The following is a 16,752-nucleotide window of genomic DNA, read 5'->3' as shown; positions in this document are numbered from 1 at the left end:
AGGAAGAACAATCTGGAGAGACACAATGTCTCAGTGTTCCTTGAAGGACTGTGTGGCTTTGCCCCCAGCACAGTGCAAGGCTTAAAGTGTACCTAAAAGCTTCTAAGAATTTCTTCAATGTATTCACCTGGCAGGTGCCAAGGAAACAACCACGTAATAGTTTTAATTTGTTCAGAAACCTCATTTTACAGACTGGTGGGACACAAAACTCTATCCTACCATGCAATCCTCCTGCAAGCAGAAAAGCTTGAGCTGTAAGAACTATTTGCTGAGGCATACCGGGTTTGTCCACACAACATGTTGCAGGCAAATCTTACAATATCTCTAAGAAACCTGGTAGCAACCCAGTCGAACATGAGCTCAGCAAGCTATTGACATGTCTGAGAAGGGTACGAGGAATTCTCCAACAAACAGCTTTACAGTCTTGTGGAAATGACTTCGTCCAGATGGATTAGCACTTGTGAGTCATTTTGCAAGATGATTCTTTTCCTTTCATACCCACATCAGTCTGCCACTACAAAGATTAATGCATCAAAAGACAATGCTGTACTTTTTTTTCCCCCTCCCAAGGAACTGAGGGCCGTATCTATATTGTATATGATTAGAAATTGGCTCCACTGACTTTTGCTGCAAAACAAAAGTCTCCAGAAAGGACAAATGTGCAGACAAGCAAATTACTGGCCCAGACCACAAAGAATCTGTTCATAGCTTAACCACATTCATGCAATTCTCAGCTGGAAACTCAGATTTGTAACTTACAGAGAGCACCTGCACAGGGGTCTGCTATAGCTGAGGATTCTTTACCCTGGGCAGACAGGCTCAAGGCACCAAGCTTACGGAATACTGTATTTGCTGGGAATCCATCCCATCTACAAGACACAGGTAACCTTGCTACACGGAAGCCTACAGTAAAAATAAAACCATCATGTTGATTAGATCAGACTTTCGGCTTGGCCATCCAGGGTCTAAGAAGAGCAAGATCCACATACCTCAAAGGAAGATACTTCAAAGCAGATAAAATACAGAAGAGACTGTCCAAAGAGAAAATCTATTCTTAGCCCTTTCCATCGGAACTCGAGTTACATCTCCAGGCATGAAAATTTATACCTTTTTCAAATTTAAAAAACATCGAAGTAATTCTCTCTATTGTGCCTATGGATGGCCTAATAGCAATCACACGTATCTGATTCTGTTTAGGAATGTTAATCTTAATCTTAATTGAGAATACTCTGGTGCAGTAAGTAGTCAAAAAGTATTAGTATATTTCAGAAAGACCAAGTTAAAGGAAATTATAAACTTCCTAATTTTCATTGCACAGCACCTCAACCATTTGTCAAGAGAAAGACTTCCTTAGGGCGGAACCGTTTCTACTTTAAGAAGAAAAAGAAAGTTATCTGGTTTGGCCTATTTTTTTGCATTTTACTATCCCAAGTAATTTTTATGCACACTCACTTTTTGACAACTTCATTAAGTGAAGCTCAAAGAGCTTCAGTGTTGATTTTATAAACTGTAATATTTAGCACCAAGAATTTTTTACTAGCCTCCTCATTTTTAAGAGCTCAAAAATACTGTGGTCTTTACTACTTTATTCAGGTTTAGTTAGATCTTAAACCAACTCCTGAATTCTGCCAAGCACAGCCTGCCTGCTGTCCACCAGCCAAGCTAGCTGCCTTGGGAAAGTATTAAATATTTCCCTGGTTCTCTTCTTGGTTTGATATTAATCAGTTTAGGTGAAATTCTACGATTCTATGAAAATACACTAACACCATGTTAAATTTAGTATATCTTCTACAGTTTACGTGTATGGTCTTCTGTAAACCAAAACAACAATTTAACATTACAGTATCCGTACAAGTGGCTCACCTTGTCCAAGACTTGAATGGATCCTACTGGATTACTCACAAATGAGGGTTAGAGTATCGTGTTCATTTGTCACTTTATCTATATGATAATGTATCATAATGAAGATTCATAAGATTTTCTAAACCAAAATTTCCTCATGTCTAAAGTGCTGCCAGACACTCGGCTTGCTTTGATGATGCATGCCTTGGAGACTCAGACACACTTGTTACTTCGTATGAATCTCCTGGATTCTGCTAACTTCCCCATTCACATCATTGATTGAAAAGATAGAACAAGCATAAATATACCTTTTGTTCTTATAAATTGTTAGAGCAATCCCAGAGCTGTTACTCCATCCTGACTCTCACTGGTTTGGAGACATCTCAAACCCTAAACCATTGGTCCAGATTCTCTTCTTTAGGAAGACCAGCTTTCCTACATTTGCTTATGGCCCCATTGCAGAGGGAACACAACGCTCTTTGAAGCAGTAGGTTCACAAACAAAGGTCTGTCTCTTATTTACATTTAGAGAACCATGAGTGTTCATGTTCCTTGTAAATGAGTGGAGTCAAATATCAATTTATTTTCCAAATAGGAACTACCCGATACTAATCACAGCTCATCAAATTGGACAGCAGTAATGTAGTCAAAGTGCTCAAAGTAGTTAATAGAATTCACAAGTCAAGACACAAGTCCTTTACCATCTACTTCCACAGATAGATATGACTGTCTTTAGAAGCATAAACATCTTGAAATTTAAAACAAACTGCTGAACTGTTTCATCCCTGAGATGCAACTTCAATATTAAACTTAACTAAGGGCAAAAAAACCTTCCACCCCAAACAGCAGTTTCAATCTCTTAATTCTAACTCTCAACATGCATAATGTGACTCTGAAAGTGCACTCACAAGGCCAAAAATCTCATTTTAGGCAAAGCTGCATAACTCTCAGAAGCCAAAGCTGTGACAGTGATCTACACCCACCAAGTACCAACACAGTTCCCAGGAGCAAGTGAAAGCTTTGGATACGGAACAACTGTAAAATACACTTCAGATACTAGGACTAGGGGTAAGATGTGGGCAGAACCTCTTAAGGTTAGGAAATACCTGAATGTTGTGTGCAGAAATGTCTGTTTCATGGTTACTTTCAATGGAAGTGCATGTGCACATCCAAGGACAAAATTCACTCTCTGCTTTCCACACAAGAGTTTTGTTTCACTGCACATTCAGTTTAACCTTATTAAGCCAGATCCCACTGGAATAATAAAATTAAATGCATATTTGAACGAAACATCCTAGGAGTTATCAAAAATTTGCATACATTTCTTTTGTACTTACTTCTATTTCTTTTCTAGGCCAAATCTAATCTAGATCCCAGCTTCCTGAAGATGAGATGGAATTTGAGATTCCAACTAATTATTCCAAAGTATTTCTAAAAGACATTTGAGTTGAGATTTAGCTGATTAACCTCTGAAAATGTAGAGAAAGAGGATGATTCATCTTCAACCTGTTTGCCAGGTTGCATTCATTTGCCATGAAAACACTGTTTTCAGTGTAATGTTCATAAACGTATCTGCAGCTTCAAGGATGGTGGGCAGACTACTATGCCCTGCCTATGAAAACGGTGATAACTATTAACACAGTTTATTTATGTTTAGTTTAAAAAACTTAATTCATAGGCTTACTAAACTAAGCCCAAGCAAATGTGGGCTCTGTGCACAGTGCATATACCTTGATGCTCTGAATTTGTTTGTACAGCTGTGAAATTCTTAAATTAACTATCTGTCAGGAAAATTAAAATACTGCCAGGAGAGCACAGAGATGAAATCCAAGCCAATGGGAGAAAATTATAAAATAGCATCCTGTGACATGAATCACTTTCATGGAATAACTCCTGCTATAATAATAAGTCTGCAGTTTCTAGACAGTAGATCATTAGCAGCAGCAGCACAGGTAGTTCCAAGAACTTAGTACCATACAAATCTTGAGCATTTATTAAGACTGATATCTGTCATCCCCTTGTCATTTTATAAATGTACATGACTATATCCATTTATAACCATAAAATCTACGGAAAGGGGAAAAAATTACTTCTTTACAAATATGTCATAGAGTCACACCAGTCTAATACTGCCCTCCCTGTCCAAAATTTCAATTTCAAACTCAAAGCTTTGTCTGTCTGAAGCAATGGATCACATACAACAATGTTTTCACAATCATACGGTTTTGCTGCTTTAACAATGAAGATTATAGTCACCTTGGATTTGTACAAGAACCTCGAGCATATGATCCTTTGAAATGAACAGTTATTAAGTGCTTCATATTTATAAACTGAAATGTTTTTAATAACTTCTTACTCATTAACAAACCAAAGACCACAAGACTGGGGAGGCAGGTTGATGGAGAACATATTCAGAGCATCTATGATGATACCCAGAAGTGCCAAAAACGCTATGGCACTAAGGTCAGAATGCCAATGAGCAGAGATGAGGCAAATGGCACCAGAGGCTGCCAAACCCCAGTGCTCTCAATCACACATTACTCCCCCTGGATAACAGATTCCAAAGCCCAGTGCAACTCAGGTGCCATTTTTAACTGCAGGGATTGCTAACATCCTAAAAAGGCATCTTTAGACAGAAAGAAAAAGTACATACTTAATTTAAAATAATTACCTTGAAATTTGACCCTTGTGAAAGGATAGCTTAGCCCCTATCCACCTGCACAACCAGCAAGGGATTTATCCCCAAGCATCAATATGGCACAGAACATCATAACGACCCTATGGGGCCAACTAAAGGTTCACCTAACCCAGGTGCAGACTGGCCATAAGTATCTAGATAAGAACTTAAGACCATAACAAACATGTTATACCTTTCAGTGCTTTCCCACACTCCGACTATTTTAAGCTAAAGGGACCTCCTCACCTAGATGGGGTTTCTGTGTATTCAGCCTTTCAAGAGATCTCTCTTCCACTACCTCACTCAGTGTGTTTTTGAACCCAGGTACATTTTAACATTCATTGGAAAGATATTTCCAATCAGTTCGTAAACCAGTTTGGTTTCTACCAGCTTCATTCAACGTCCCATGTGGTTTGTACAGGTAAGACTGAACATCTACCATGCCATCTCTGATACTGCAGGTTCCATCATATGTCCCCATGCCGCCTCCTTCCACAAAGAAGAATCCTAACTTAGTCACTCATAAAAAGCTACCTGATCTCCTTTATTTCTAAAAAGTTACTCTTTCATTGTCTTCCTCTGACTTCTAAGGAAAGAAGACTTTGCTTTTGCATCACACACCTTTTAATTCCTTTTCAGTTTCTTCAAGCTGTATTCCCAAGTCATTACCAGCAGTTTCCTAACTTCTGAAAATGTCCCCAGCATCCACAGGTGTCTCCACATGACACAAAAAGGAAGTCTTTATGTCAATACCACCATCTTCCTTCCAGATTTGGAAAACACAATATTTTGGGAGGCACAACTTCTTTGGTTTATGCTTTCCTGATTGATTCCACACTCAAAAAAGGGTGATGCTGACCTAGGGAGTTCCTGAAAACTGAAGAAAGTTCAGTCCTCCCTAATAAGAAAGAGAATGATGAAGTCCCGTTAAGAAACAAACTGCAAAACCTACAGTGACTAGAAACACATTGCACAAGCAGTTAACTCAGAAGCAATAGGATTTAACCTCTGCCATTCTGTAGAGTATTGCAACATGAATTTAAGGAATTATGGCAAACAACTAATGAGTCAGTGTATGAAACATTACGTTTTTAATGTCTTCTTACATGTGTTGCTAGAGCTGCTAAACTGGCCAGACAGCTCCCAAGAGTTCACAAGTGAACTCATGATCAGTAGCACATATCAAGCAGAACAGAATATATCGTCGTCCAGTAAGACAAAACTAAACTCATAAGATTTTATGGAGCTTTGCCATCTAGGAAGTAGATCACATACAAGTAAAAACTTCACTTAGGAAAACAGACCAAATCTTCAGGCTTGCAGAGGGACTTGGTAGGATTACAGCTCCCCCATTATCTGTAGCCTTATCCAGTCTCCCTCACTCAGCTGCCTGCAAGCTGATCCTTCTGGCAGTCACTCATTTGCTATCAGCATGCTTCTATCTAATAAATCCAAAGTTATATATGGATAGAAAGCACTTTATCTATTTTGATAGAGGTTGAATGACAGAGGTCAGCTTTTAGTTGTTTTTGTCAATAATGGCACCTTATCATAGAATCATAGAATGGTTTGGGTTGGAAAGGACCTTAAGATCATCTAGTTCCAATCCCCCTGCCACGAGCAGGAACACCACACACTAAACTAGGTCGCCCAAGGCTCTGTCCAGCTTGGCCTTGAACACTGCCAGGGTTGGAGCATTAACTTCCTTGGGCAACCTATTCCAGTGGCTCACCACCCTCACTGTAAAGAACTTCTTCCTTAGATCTAACCTAAAGTTCCCCTGTTTAAGTTTAAAGCCATTACCCCTTGTTCTGCTACTACAGTCCCTAATGAAGGGTCCCTCCCCAGCATCCTTGTAGGCCCCCTTCAGATACTGGAAGGCTGCTATGAGGTCTCCATGCAGTCTTGTTTGCTTGGTGAGGGGAAAAAAAACAAACCAAGAAACAACATTTCTTTCTGCCTAGCTAGTTCCTAGGCTCAATTGAAGACTGCCATAAGTGCTTTCTCAGCTTGGGAACTACCATAACACTAACAGGCCACCCCTTAGGTGAAGACAGGCTGGACCATATTACAAAGAGGAAGTCCAGTCATCCAATAATTCTACTAGCCAAACCCTGATTATAATTTGAAATATGAAATATGAGTCCCAGCTGTCCTCTCCTCCTTTGTGGAGGAAGGTTTCCTTCCTTCTCTCCTTTAGTTCTTATCTTTCTTCCCAGCTATCTCTTCCTTTTTCTTCAGAAAAAAAGAAAACTCAAGCAAGCAAACACACACCCCTACACCCCTCAATCCACGGAAGGTTAACAATGAATAAAGCCTGTCTTAGTGCAGACAATTTCTCCTGCAACAACAATTATGAGCTTGGACCCAAGAAAAACAACTTAGGCATCTACAGCTGACACAAGGCTGTGGGTTCTCAGAACTGCTGATAAAATTTATGCTGTGCCCTAATTTCTGCTGCAGAGTAGTTATGAAAACATCAAGAACAGAAGATGCAGTATGTGATTTCTGCTCTTGGGCTTTTTTCTACCTGTGTATTTGCCTGCTTTAGCTTTCAGGGAAGATGCTTCTGAATTGAACAAGTAAAAGAAAAACAATTTCACAGTACATGCATTAACATGTCAACCACTTAAATTCTCCCAGGAAGAAACTTGTTCCACTCTTGAACTTCTCCCAGTAACACTGTCCTATGAAAATGATTGAAATTAAAGGGTGACTGTGCTCAAGCAAGATCTTAACCTGATTTGCAAAGATCTTGGGTATCTTCTGAAGGTTCACACTTTCCACATCATCCCTGCCACTCTTGACTGAACCCCTTCCAGTACACTAACATGAACTGTAAACTCCAGCCACCAGAACCAACTATAGAATTTTATTATTGGCCTCCCTTGAGCTGTTTATGGAGGAAAAGGCACCTCCCACAGCTGCTTAATATACCCCTTGCAAACATATACAAGGATCACATTTTTTCTATTAGCTACTGCTACACGTCATTCTATGTCTTATCCTTCACACAAGTAATTTTTGGAGTACCTGTCTCTCATAGGTACTTTAATAATTAGCCAGGAAGTATTAATTCCCCCAATTTGATATTGTAATTCTTCTACACAGAGTAATTAGCTCCCTGTCCATTTGCAGAGCCTTCACAAATGAAATCTCTCAACTGCACAAGAAATTTCAGTACCAAACACACAGCTCAGATACTGATAACACATGCTAGAACGTTTACTAAAACTTACTTTGGCAGGCTTGTTTGCATCAAAGCTGTTTTCTTTAAATTTCTCCTGCAGGGTCTCAGCTAAGCGACAAAGCAAGGCACCATTATCCAATTTCTCCAGAAAGGTTTCTGCTGTTATTTCTCTACCTGAACAGCAAACAGAAAGTTAACATGGCAGAAAGTGTGCAACAGTATAACTGCATTCGTGTAAAAAGAGAAATCAAGGGAATTCTTGACAGCAATTTGAAATATGCTTGAACTGAAAAACTTGCATTACTCTGAATATTTAGTGAACAACCTCACTCCTATTTTACCAGTAGACATACAGCAAATTTTTCAGAAATGACATGACAGGCACATGTTATCTGAAAAGTAATTCTAGCACATCAGACTACACATTTTATTTATGAAATTCTAGTGCTTTTAACATACCGTTTTAGACAAGAGAGTATAGTTCACACCACTGTGCATGGATAGCTATAGTGTAAGAGTTGCTAACACTATTGCAGCTTATTTTGTAAAAGTATAGAACCCTAGAACAGTTTGGGTTGGAAGGGACCATAAATACCATCTAGTTCCTGCCCCTGCCATGGGGAGGGACACTTTCAACTAGATCTACTTGCCATGCAAATTAAGATTTATCACCCAAAGAGCAAAGACAAAATACTCAGATTTCAACATATCTCAATTATTATCATGCTAGATGGCACTGTACTTCAGCTGCCACAGATGGTCCTCCCTGGCTACAGCAGACCAGATGACCTTCCATGACATGTAATTTGCTCCTCCTGGTGGAGGTGATCACAGGAGTCCCATGATGTGATGCGCATTCTGAGCAGGCTGGACAATTCAGAGGAGATGGGAATCATTTACCACCCTAGACTAAACTTCTAGGATCTTAACATCATTTTTAGGTAAAAATATTACTTTCTCTTATTGAAGGTTTTCCATTTTCACATTTCTATTGGAAGATTTGCCTTCTCTTTGGACACTTTTTAGACCATCTGCTGTGGGTTTTTTGCCTCTTCTACTAATTTCAAGAGAGCATCAAGGACTAACTCTTGACCTTCCTACGAAGACAGCTTTATTTTTGGTGGTATTTACATATGTAATTCAGGAACAGGAGTAAAACTATCAACTCCCTGAGGCCTTTAGTGACATGGTTTAGAGGTGGACTTGGCAGTACTTTACCAAGGCGTAATGCTTAGACTTGATGATCTTAAAGGTTTTCTTCCACCTAGTTGATGCTTTTCATAGGCTGTTACACAGCAACTATCAGTAACACTATCTACCCTGCCAAAAAAAAAAAGTAAGTTTGAAAAACTGAAGTGACCTAGATGATCGTTATGGCCCCTTCCAACCCAAACCATTCTATGATTGTGGTTCCTGATCCTATCCAGATCCACTCCTGCTGCTCCAAACTGACTTGTTTCCAAGTAGGACAACAGGCTAAAGTCTGTCCACTGTTGGTTGGGTGTTTCTGCCACAGATTTTTGACCACCTGCCTGACTAAACCAGCAAGATAGTTTGTTTGGGGAAATTTATCTTCCCTGAGATGTCTGCAAACTTAGAGTATGAATCTGTTCAGAACAGATTCACAACATCTTTCTGTCAAAAATAAAAAATAAAAAATCTAGGGAAAGTAAATTTGGGGGGGGAGGGGGGAAGTAAAGCTTTTCCATAGCGCTTCACTCAGAAGAGAGGTGAAAACTGACCTTCAAAAGTAACAAATATTAAGTAGATAATAAACAATTACTATCCTACTTCTGCAATATACTACTGGTACATTGTAATCTGACAGCGAGTGTCACAACACTGAAGAGCGCAGTATTACGAAGCAGTATTTTTAGAAACACACCAAAGGACAGTTGAGGCGCATTGGAACTAGATGAAGCTTAACGTCCCTTCCAGCTCTCACCATTCTATCATTTCTCAAGGCCCTTGCCTGAAAACTGTTAGAGACTTCAGCATCCTTTGGGCAAAAAATTGTTAGCTTTTCAATGTGGTCAGTTAAAATAACAAAACTAACAAAGATCTTTGCAGCAAATCATCTTCGGATACAGCAGTAGATTCCATTTTCAGTTGAATTGAAGCTTTTATTTTTTTTCCCCCTCTAAGACTTTTCCATTTCAGAAATATCTGTTTAATGTGAAGTTTTTTCTCTTTTTTTTTTTTTTTTTAATTTTTCCTTAATTCTCTCTGCCATATAGCCCACTTTATAGCTCCTGGATCCGTAAATGAATTCTCCAGGCATAAAAGCAGTAGCAGCACAACAGACATTCGGTGACAGCTTGTGCACAACTGCCAATATTTTAGTAGGGCTTCTAGCTCAGCTGAAGCCAGAACCAAAACTATAGTAGCCAACAGATAAAACCCTGATAAAACCCTGACCATCCCAGCACCTCAACAGTCTTTATCACCATTCTAGCCTATACATTTTCCCATTTACCCACCAGCATTTTTGGCAAGGGGTATAAAGCCATTAGAAAGCTCAATTTGAATGCTTACAGTTATAGGAACTGCTTTACTTTATAGAGTATTGCATTTTGGAATAAACTCATTTTCTTCTAAAAAAATACTTCAAGTATTTTTAACCTACTCAAGATTATACTTTCCAAACTAAAATAAAAATTTTCATACAGGTAAAAATAAAATGTTTTACGTATCTATTCTGGCCCATGATTTATAGATTTATTATTTCACTAGTTGAACATTAAAAACCCTAAAACCTATTTAGAGCTATTTTCTCCTTTCACAGACATGGGAAAATTCTTCTATCTCCTTCTGCTGCTTAACAACACGTTTATATTCTTTTAAATGCTAAATTGCATTAGCAGTTTGGTCACTGCATACTGTGCACTAAGCTGGAGTATTTTAGTTCTGTTCTCGTTTATGAAAGCTGAAATAATGAGTTTTGCATTGAACATCTGTATCCAATGAAAAATATATTAGGTGTTGGCTTTCAATTCACTGTATTTTATGGCTCAAAAAGGTGGCATTTCTTTGGTAAAACAGACACTCTGACATATTTAAGAGTTGAAATGTATTGATTCAAATGAGAGTAATGTTCATAGCCTGAGGAAAAAAAATGGCTCTGTATATTTGTATGGAAAAAACATTAAACTCCATTAAAAATGTATAACTCCCACTATAATTACAAGAAAACCCTCACAATATTTTTATAGAATGGTAATAACATAAAGGATAATAAAAAAAAAAAAAACAAAAACAAAACCAAACCAACACTGCAAGTATGAAAACAAACAGGAATAATGAAGCCTTTTCCAAACCTTACAAGCACTGTGCACCCTCTCTTTGACCACAATCACCAGATGCCCCTTACAAAGACCAACTGCTACACCTGAGCACCTACCACCCCAAAACTGTGGGCAGCTATTTGTAAGGGCACCCAGTCCTGGGGATCCTAATGCAATCACACTGGGAAGGCTATGAAAGATTAATTAAAGAGCCCATGCCCAGGGTGGGTGCCCCAGGGGTTGAAGATGAAGCATTCCTATGGGCCATCTCAGACAACCAGAGCCTTCAGGAGAAAGCGGAGGAAACCAAAGACTACAAGTACCAAAATCTAGTTGGCTCATCTGTTACTATTATTTTTACTGTACACTGCAGTGGTTACACAAAACTACTAGTTTCCAAATAGAAACATTTCATTTGGGTGAATCTCTGAAACATATCAGTAGAAGGATGAGCTTCTACAATACTGAGGCACCAGTGGAACAACTCTTCCTGACCCTCTCAAACTGTGTGACCTCTAACCCCAAAGTAACAAAATACCATAAAAATAAAGAAAACAAAGGCCCAAAGAGTTTACACGCATGCAAAACTGGTTCTTTTCTGACAAGGGTCTCTGCTCCCTACAATAGCTGACAGCAAGATAAATAATTTTGGTAGCACTGGGACATTATCACTGTCTTGAAATGGAACATACAAACAATCCCACAGGCACATTGATAGCAAAGAAAATTGTAAAGCCACTCAACTAAAGAAACTGCACCAGTGCCAGAAGAATCACTAGAAGTATCAATATCATAAGTGACTTGATATTCAGACATTCAAAACCTGCAAACCCACTGGCTTGAGCTGAACATGCTGATGTTGAAAATAATGGTACTGCTAAAGAACACTTCCCAATGTTCATTCCCCAAACTTGACATCTCCTTCCACACACCTTGGAATTCCAAGTCTGGTCTTCAGCTCAGTGCCTCTTCTAACCTCCTCAACTCTCTGTTCCTTTTCTCTTAGCCTACTAAACTTTTGCACCCAAGAAACTTTTAAATGCTTCCTACAACACTGAACATTTACATGTCCAATTCTTCAGCATCCTGCACTCTCCAGCTCCTTATCCATGAACTTCTGAAGCCCGGAAATCTCTGGGTCCTCTGTTCCAAAGAGGCCTCAGCACTTAAAACTTGGAGCCCAGACGTGCTAAGTGCACATCTTGCAGGTCTGTGCCATGGTGCTAAATGAAGCTGGATGGAATCAACAACAGTGTAACCCGCTGCAGCTGGTAACTGGGCTCTGGGAACAGGGAAAATATCAGAGCTCTACACAATAGCCAAAGGGGAAACAGAGAAACCATCTCTCTGTGCCTGTCCTAAACTAGAGACTGGTGATGAGGCTCTACGCATAATAAAAACAAGGCTAAGGAATCATCATAATTTGCATGACAGTTGGGTCAACACATCTTAATTTCAACAGTGCAAGGATCTCTCAACTAAGCCACCAGAGTTCTGCAGAGGGAAGTGAGACTAAGAGACACAATATTCATAGCTCCAGTCTTCCTTCCCAGCAGGCAAACCCCAACACCCGCTACACTGACGTGTCCCACTTTGAGAATGCCATCATGTACAATATTGTGAGTTAATCCATCTGACACATGGGTTTCATCTGCCATGTCCTTTTTCCAGCCCCCAGAATAGAGGCAGCTAAAATCTACTCAGCATGGAGCTGAAATGTCAAACTGACCTCTCAGAAACTCTGAGTTCCTCTGACATGGTTCCAAAAACAATTAGCAAAATGCCTTCAAAAGTACTTATGAATCCTCAAAAAGCCCACAACAACATTCATGCTAAATTAGAATGAAATGCCTGAAGTCATATAATGGTTTGGGTTGAAAATGACCTTAAGATCATCCAGTTCCAATCCCCCTGCCATGGGCAGGGATGCCTCACACTAGACCATGTCACCCAAGCCTCTGTCCAAACTGGCCTTGAACACCACCAGGGATGGAGCATTTACCACTCCTTTAGTCAACCCACTCCAGGGCCTCACCACTCTAACAGCAAAGAACTTCTTCCTTATATCTAAACTGAACTTCCCCTGTTTCAGTTTGAACCCACTCGCCCCTGTCCTATCGCTACAGTCCCTGAAGAAGAGTCCCTCTCCAGCATCCTTGTAGGCCCCCTTCAGATACTGGAAGGCTGCTCTGAGGTCTCTACCCAGCTTCTCTTCTCCAGCCTAAACAGCCCCACTTTTCTCAGCCTGTCTTCATATGGGAGGTGCTCCAGCTCTCAGGTTAAAAATTCTTACAGGATTATTTTCCGGCTGTACTATGTATCTCAGCCTTCCAATCTATCACTTAGGTAAGGTCAAATCCTGACTGTGGCTAATTTCCATCTGATATCAAGGCCTTTCATTCATATTATAAAGTGCAATATCCCTCAAATGTTTTCCAGGTTGGAACTTCGAACCCACACCAAGCTTTGCTGCTGCAAAACTGTCACCCTTTTAACTTTCAGCAACACTGTGTTGCACACCTTTGCCTCTCCACAAATACATCCAAACCCATGCTCAGTGATGAAAGTACCTCTGAGAAGTTCAGCCCTGTTCTTGCCTAAACTACCACCTATTATTAAAAATAAAAACTCTACATTTATTTGAAACTACTGTGTGCCCTTGTTGAGTCATAGTACAAGTGAAGGAAGAAAACACAGATGAAACAAAATGTGAACCAACATGATAAAGATTACTTGAAATACTTTTTGGTTTTTTAATAAACTGAGAAATCCTATTGAACTAAAACTGGCATAAAGACACAATAGGCCACACAAGTTACAGCAGAGAGCAAACTAGGGTGTAGATACACAGAATATTATCTGCTCTGAGTTATCTGTGCATCCATGCACATGAAGATCCATTGACCATTAATGCAAGGTACATTAATTCTCCCATGAAGAAAAAAAAACCCTCAACAAAACAAAGGACTCTTGCCTATCATTTTATCCTTTTGGATTCTAAAAAATGAGAGGGAGCAGAGACAGGTTTTTACAAGGTAGCAGCATGCTATAAATTCATACCTACTTCCTACTTACATCAGCATGCTCACACATTCCTCCTCTCATTAATCTAAACTATAAAGCAACTACACCAAATTTGAATTCTGAGTTAATACGTTTATATTAGTATTAATTGCTTAAATTCAGTTACATTTACTTTGAATGTGAGTTTTAACTTAATGGAATTATTAATTTGAATAACAATGTCTACACAGGAATTCAAATCAGTTTAACAAATCACCGTAATTTCGGTTCTTCGGGACAACCTGTGAGAACAGAACAGCCTGAAGGGAGAAGGTGTGGGAGGGATGCATTAAGCAAATGAACTGTGTTATGTTGCTTAATTAAAAGAATGTTGTGCCCATTTAGTTCTGCAGTGTGGAATTTGGTGGCCATATGAAAAATCAGATCTTTAATTATAGTTGGCATTTCAGAACCTCCTGCTGATTACTACTTTCTTGCTAAATAAAAGTGACCTCATTCCTAAACTTGTCACTGTGAGAACTCTGTTATGAACTGCAAACAAGCTTCTATTTGTTGGAGAGTGGCTCACTAAAAATTCATTGTTTAAAAAATTTAAAGATATATTCAATCCTTAATGTAATGTGCTTTTGATACAAAAATAGTCTTTTGGTTTGTTGTCTTGTGGTAATTGGAATAAAAAGTCAGGATTTCTGGATTTTGTTCTGGCATTGCTTAGCCAATTTTATATTCAAAACTCATTAATTTGAATGGAAATACCACACAAAGACGTAACTTAAAACAAGTGCCACTTTTGCAGTTGTGGATTCATAACTATTCCGTCTCAAAAATGGGTATTGTCTACCTGTAAAATACTGTACTTTTGTGTTCTGCTGACACTGTAGTCACTGACTACACCTCTCTGAACATAAAGATACCTCCTTTCCTTCTAAAAAAGGAACATGCAGATGAGAGGCACTAGGTACACTCTGTTACTGTATGACATCACTGAGACGGTTCAGCTACATTTGCCAAGACAACACACTGCCTATGTCTCACCCGAACAGACCTCCAGAGGAAGAAAAACCCAAAAACCAAAAAAACCAAAACCACACACACACCACAAAACCTTACACATCAGGTTTAAAAATGCACATCCCAAATTTCCTTCAAAATAACATCCACAACAGTTTCACGTCAACATCACCTCCTCTAAGATATTTTCTCCTCTTTGTTTAATGAGAGGAAGTGCTGCCATGTTTCCCTTAACATAAGGTGGTGCGCAAGTCATGTATTTCTTTGGTAGAATCCTTTGCAGTTGCAGAGATCACACAAAAGCCATTTCCCCCTCAATGTTCTCAACAAACAACATACTATTTCCTGGCTCATAGTTTCTAAATTCCATCTTCTTGAATGAGTCGTGTATCCCAAAGAAATGTCTGTCTCCTTCCTGCCAGGGACATACTCTCATTTGCTCCCCCTCATGGGTACTTGATTTTTTTCTTGGCTTTTGGTTTGCATCCTCCTTCTTCAATATGTCTTGGCTTCACACACAGCTGCAACCAGTAAATCCCCAGGTCCCAGCTGCAGCCACTGGCTCAGCCCCCTCTGTACACATGCTTACTCAAGTCTTAGCGCTCATTGCCTCGGGCAACTGTTTGGTTGACAAAGGACTATTTAATGGCTCCTTCTGTTATGGACAGTCAGTACACCCATACTTTTTAGGATGCCTACCAACTGGCCCACAAAATGGAAGATGTAGATGGATGGCAATAATTAACACCACTCAACTTAATACTGTTAATACAGAAAAGACATGCAAAACAACACTTAAAGGGAAATTTGAGGGGGGAAAAAAAAAAATCAAACATGAAACGAACAATAAAGGTCAATTACGCTACTCATGGAAACACTGTGGAGGCAAATTATTTAATGGCTTTTCTGCCCTTGCTAACTGTCACACTACACAGAGGTAGCTAACTAATCCTAACAACCTTTATTTCTGAAACACCAAGAAGCCTGAAGGACTGAATTCCCAGCTAACAGTGTATAGATTTCTCTTACTGCCAGTATCTGCATTCCATCCAATTGTATCTTACCCAATAGGTTTGTGAGCCACAGGGCCAAATCCTCTTTCATCGGCAACAAGTTGGCTTCATGTCTACTTGCAAGCCACTGACTGTATTGATGCATATCAGAGAGGCCAGGCCCACGTGCCTTAGGGCTCAGAGCAGTGCACATCTCTTATCCACTTGCTGTACCTGTTTTATTATATAGTAAAAAGAGAAAAAGAACAAAGTATGGCATTATACCAAATAAAGTTTCATGGGTTCTGTTTTTAGAATTGTAGAAGATAACAACTGTAACTATAAGTCCAAGAAATCAGATGTCAGACAGACAGATGTGGATCTAACACATGCATACATCATGGATGACTGAAGTTTTGTTACGGATCACGCTGCAGGTGATTAAATCACACAGATAAATGACAGCTTCATTTGTACTCACCAAGTTACACGTTGCCAACACATAACCAAATCTTCTGCAAGGCACGATTAAAATAAAATAAAAATAAACATTTTATACAAAGCTAACAACTCATTGCAGGGCCTGATCCAATATCCATTCAAAGTAAATGGAAAGCTTCAGAGATTTTTGGATCAGGACCAAGAAAAATACAGGAATAACTGAGTTACGCTACTACAGCAAACTTAGTAGCAATTAACAAATGCCATTACCAAATGGAATCAGTCTATTCTA

General features: G+C 39.3%; 1 protein-coding gene across 1 annotated transcript in view; it reads right to left on the bottom strand.

Moving 5' to 3' along the window:
- The window catches only part of GAS2 (growth arrest-specific 2), a gene marked incomplete at its 3' end in the record, with an annotated part of 45,117 nt that extends 28,853 nt beyond the window's left edge, over positions 1-16,264 (bottom strand). The window contains exons 1-2 of the mRNA XM_010010743.1: positions 16,092-16,264; positions 7,758-7,882 (exon numbers count right to left, since the gene is read on the bottom strand). Of these exons, the coding sequence (XP_010009045.1) occupies positions 7,758-7,882; positions 16,092-16,233 (267 nt within the window). The remainder of the gene's footprint in view (positions 1-7,757; positions 7,883-16,091) is intronic.
- Between the last annotated feature and the right edge of the window lie 488 nt (positions 16,265-16,752).

This window comes from Nestor notabilis, unplaced genomic scaffold, assembly GCF_000696875.1.
Source record: "Nestor notabilis isolate BGI_N333 unplaced genomic scaffold, ASM69687v1 scaffold7403, whole genome shotgun sequence".
Taxonomy (NCBI): domain Eukaryota; kingdom Metazoa; phylum Chordata; class Aves; order Psittaciformes; family Psittacidae; genus Nestor; species Nestor notabilis.
The sequence above is the reverse complement of the archived record's forward strand: the minus strand, read 5'-3'. Positions and strand labels throughout refer to the sequence as shown.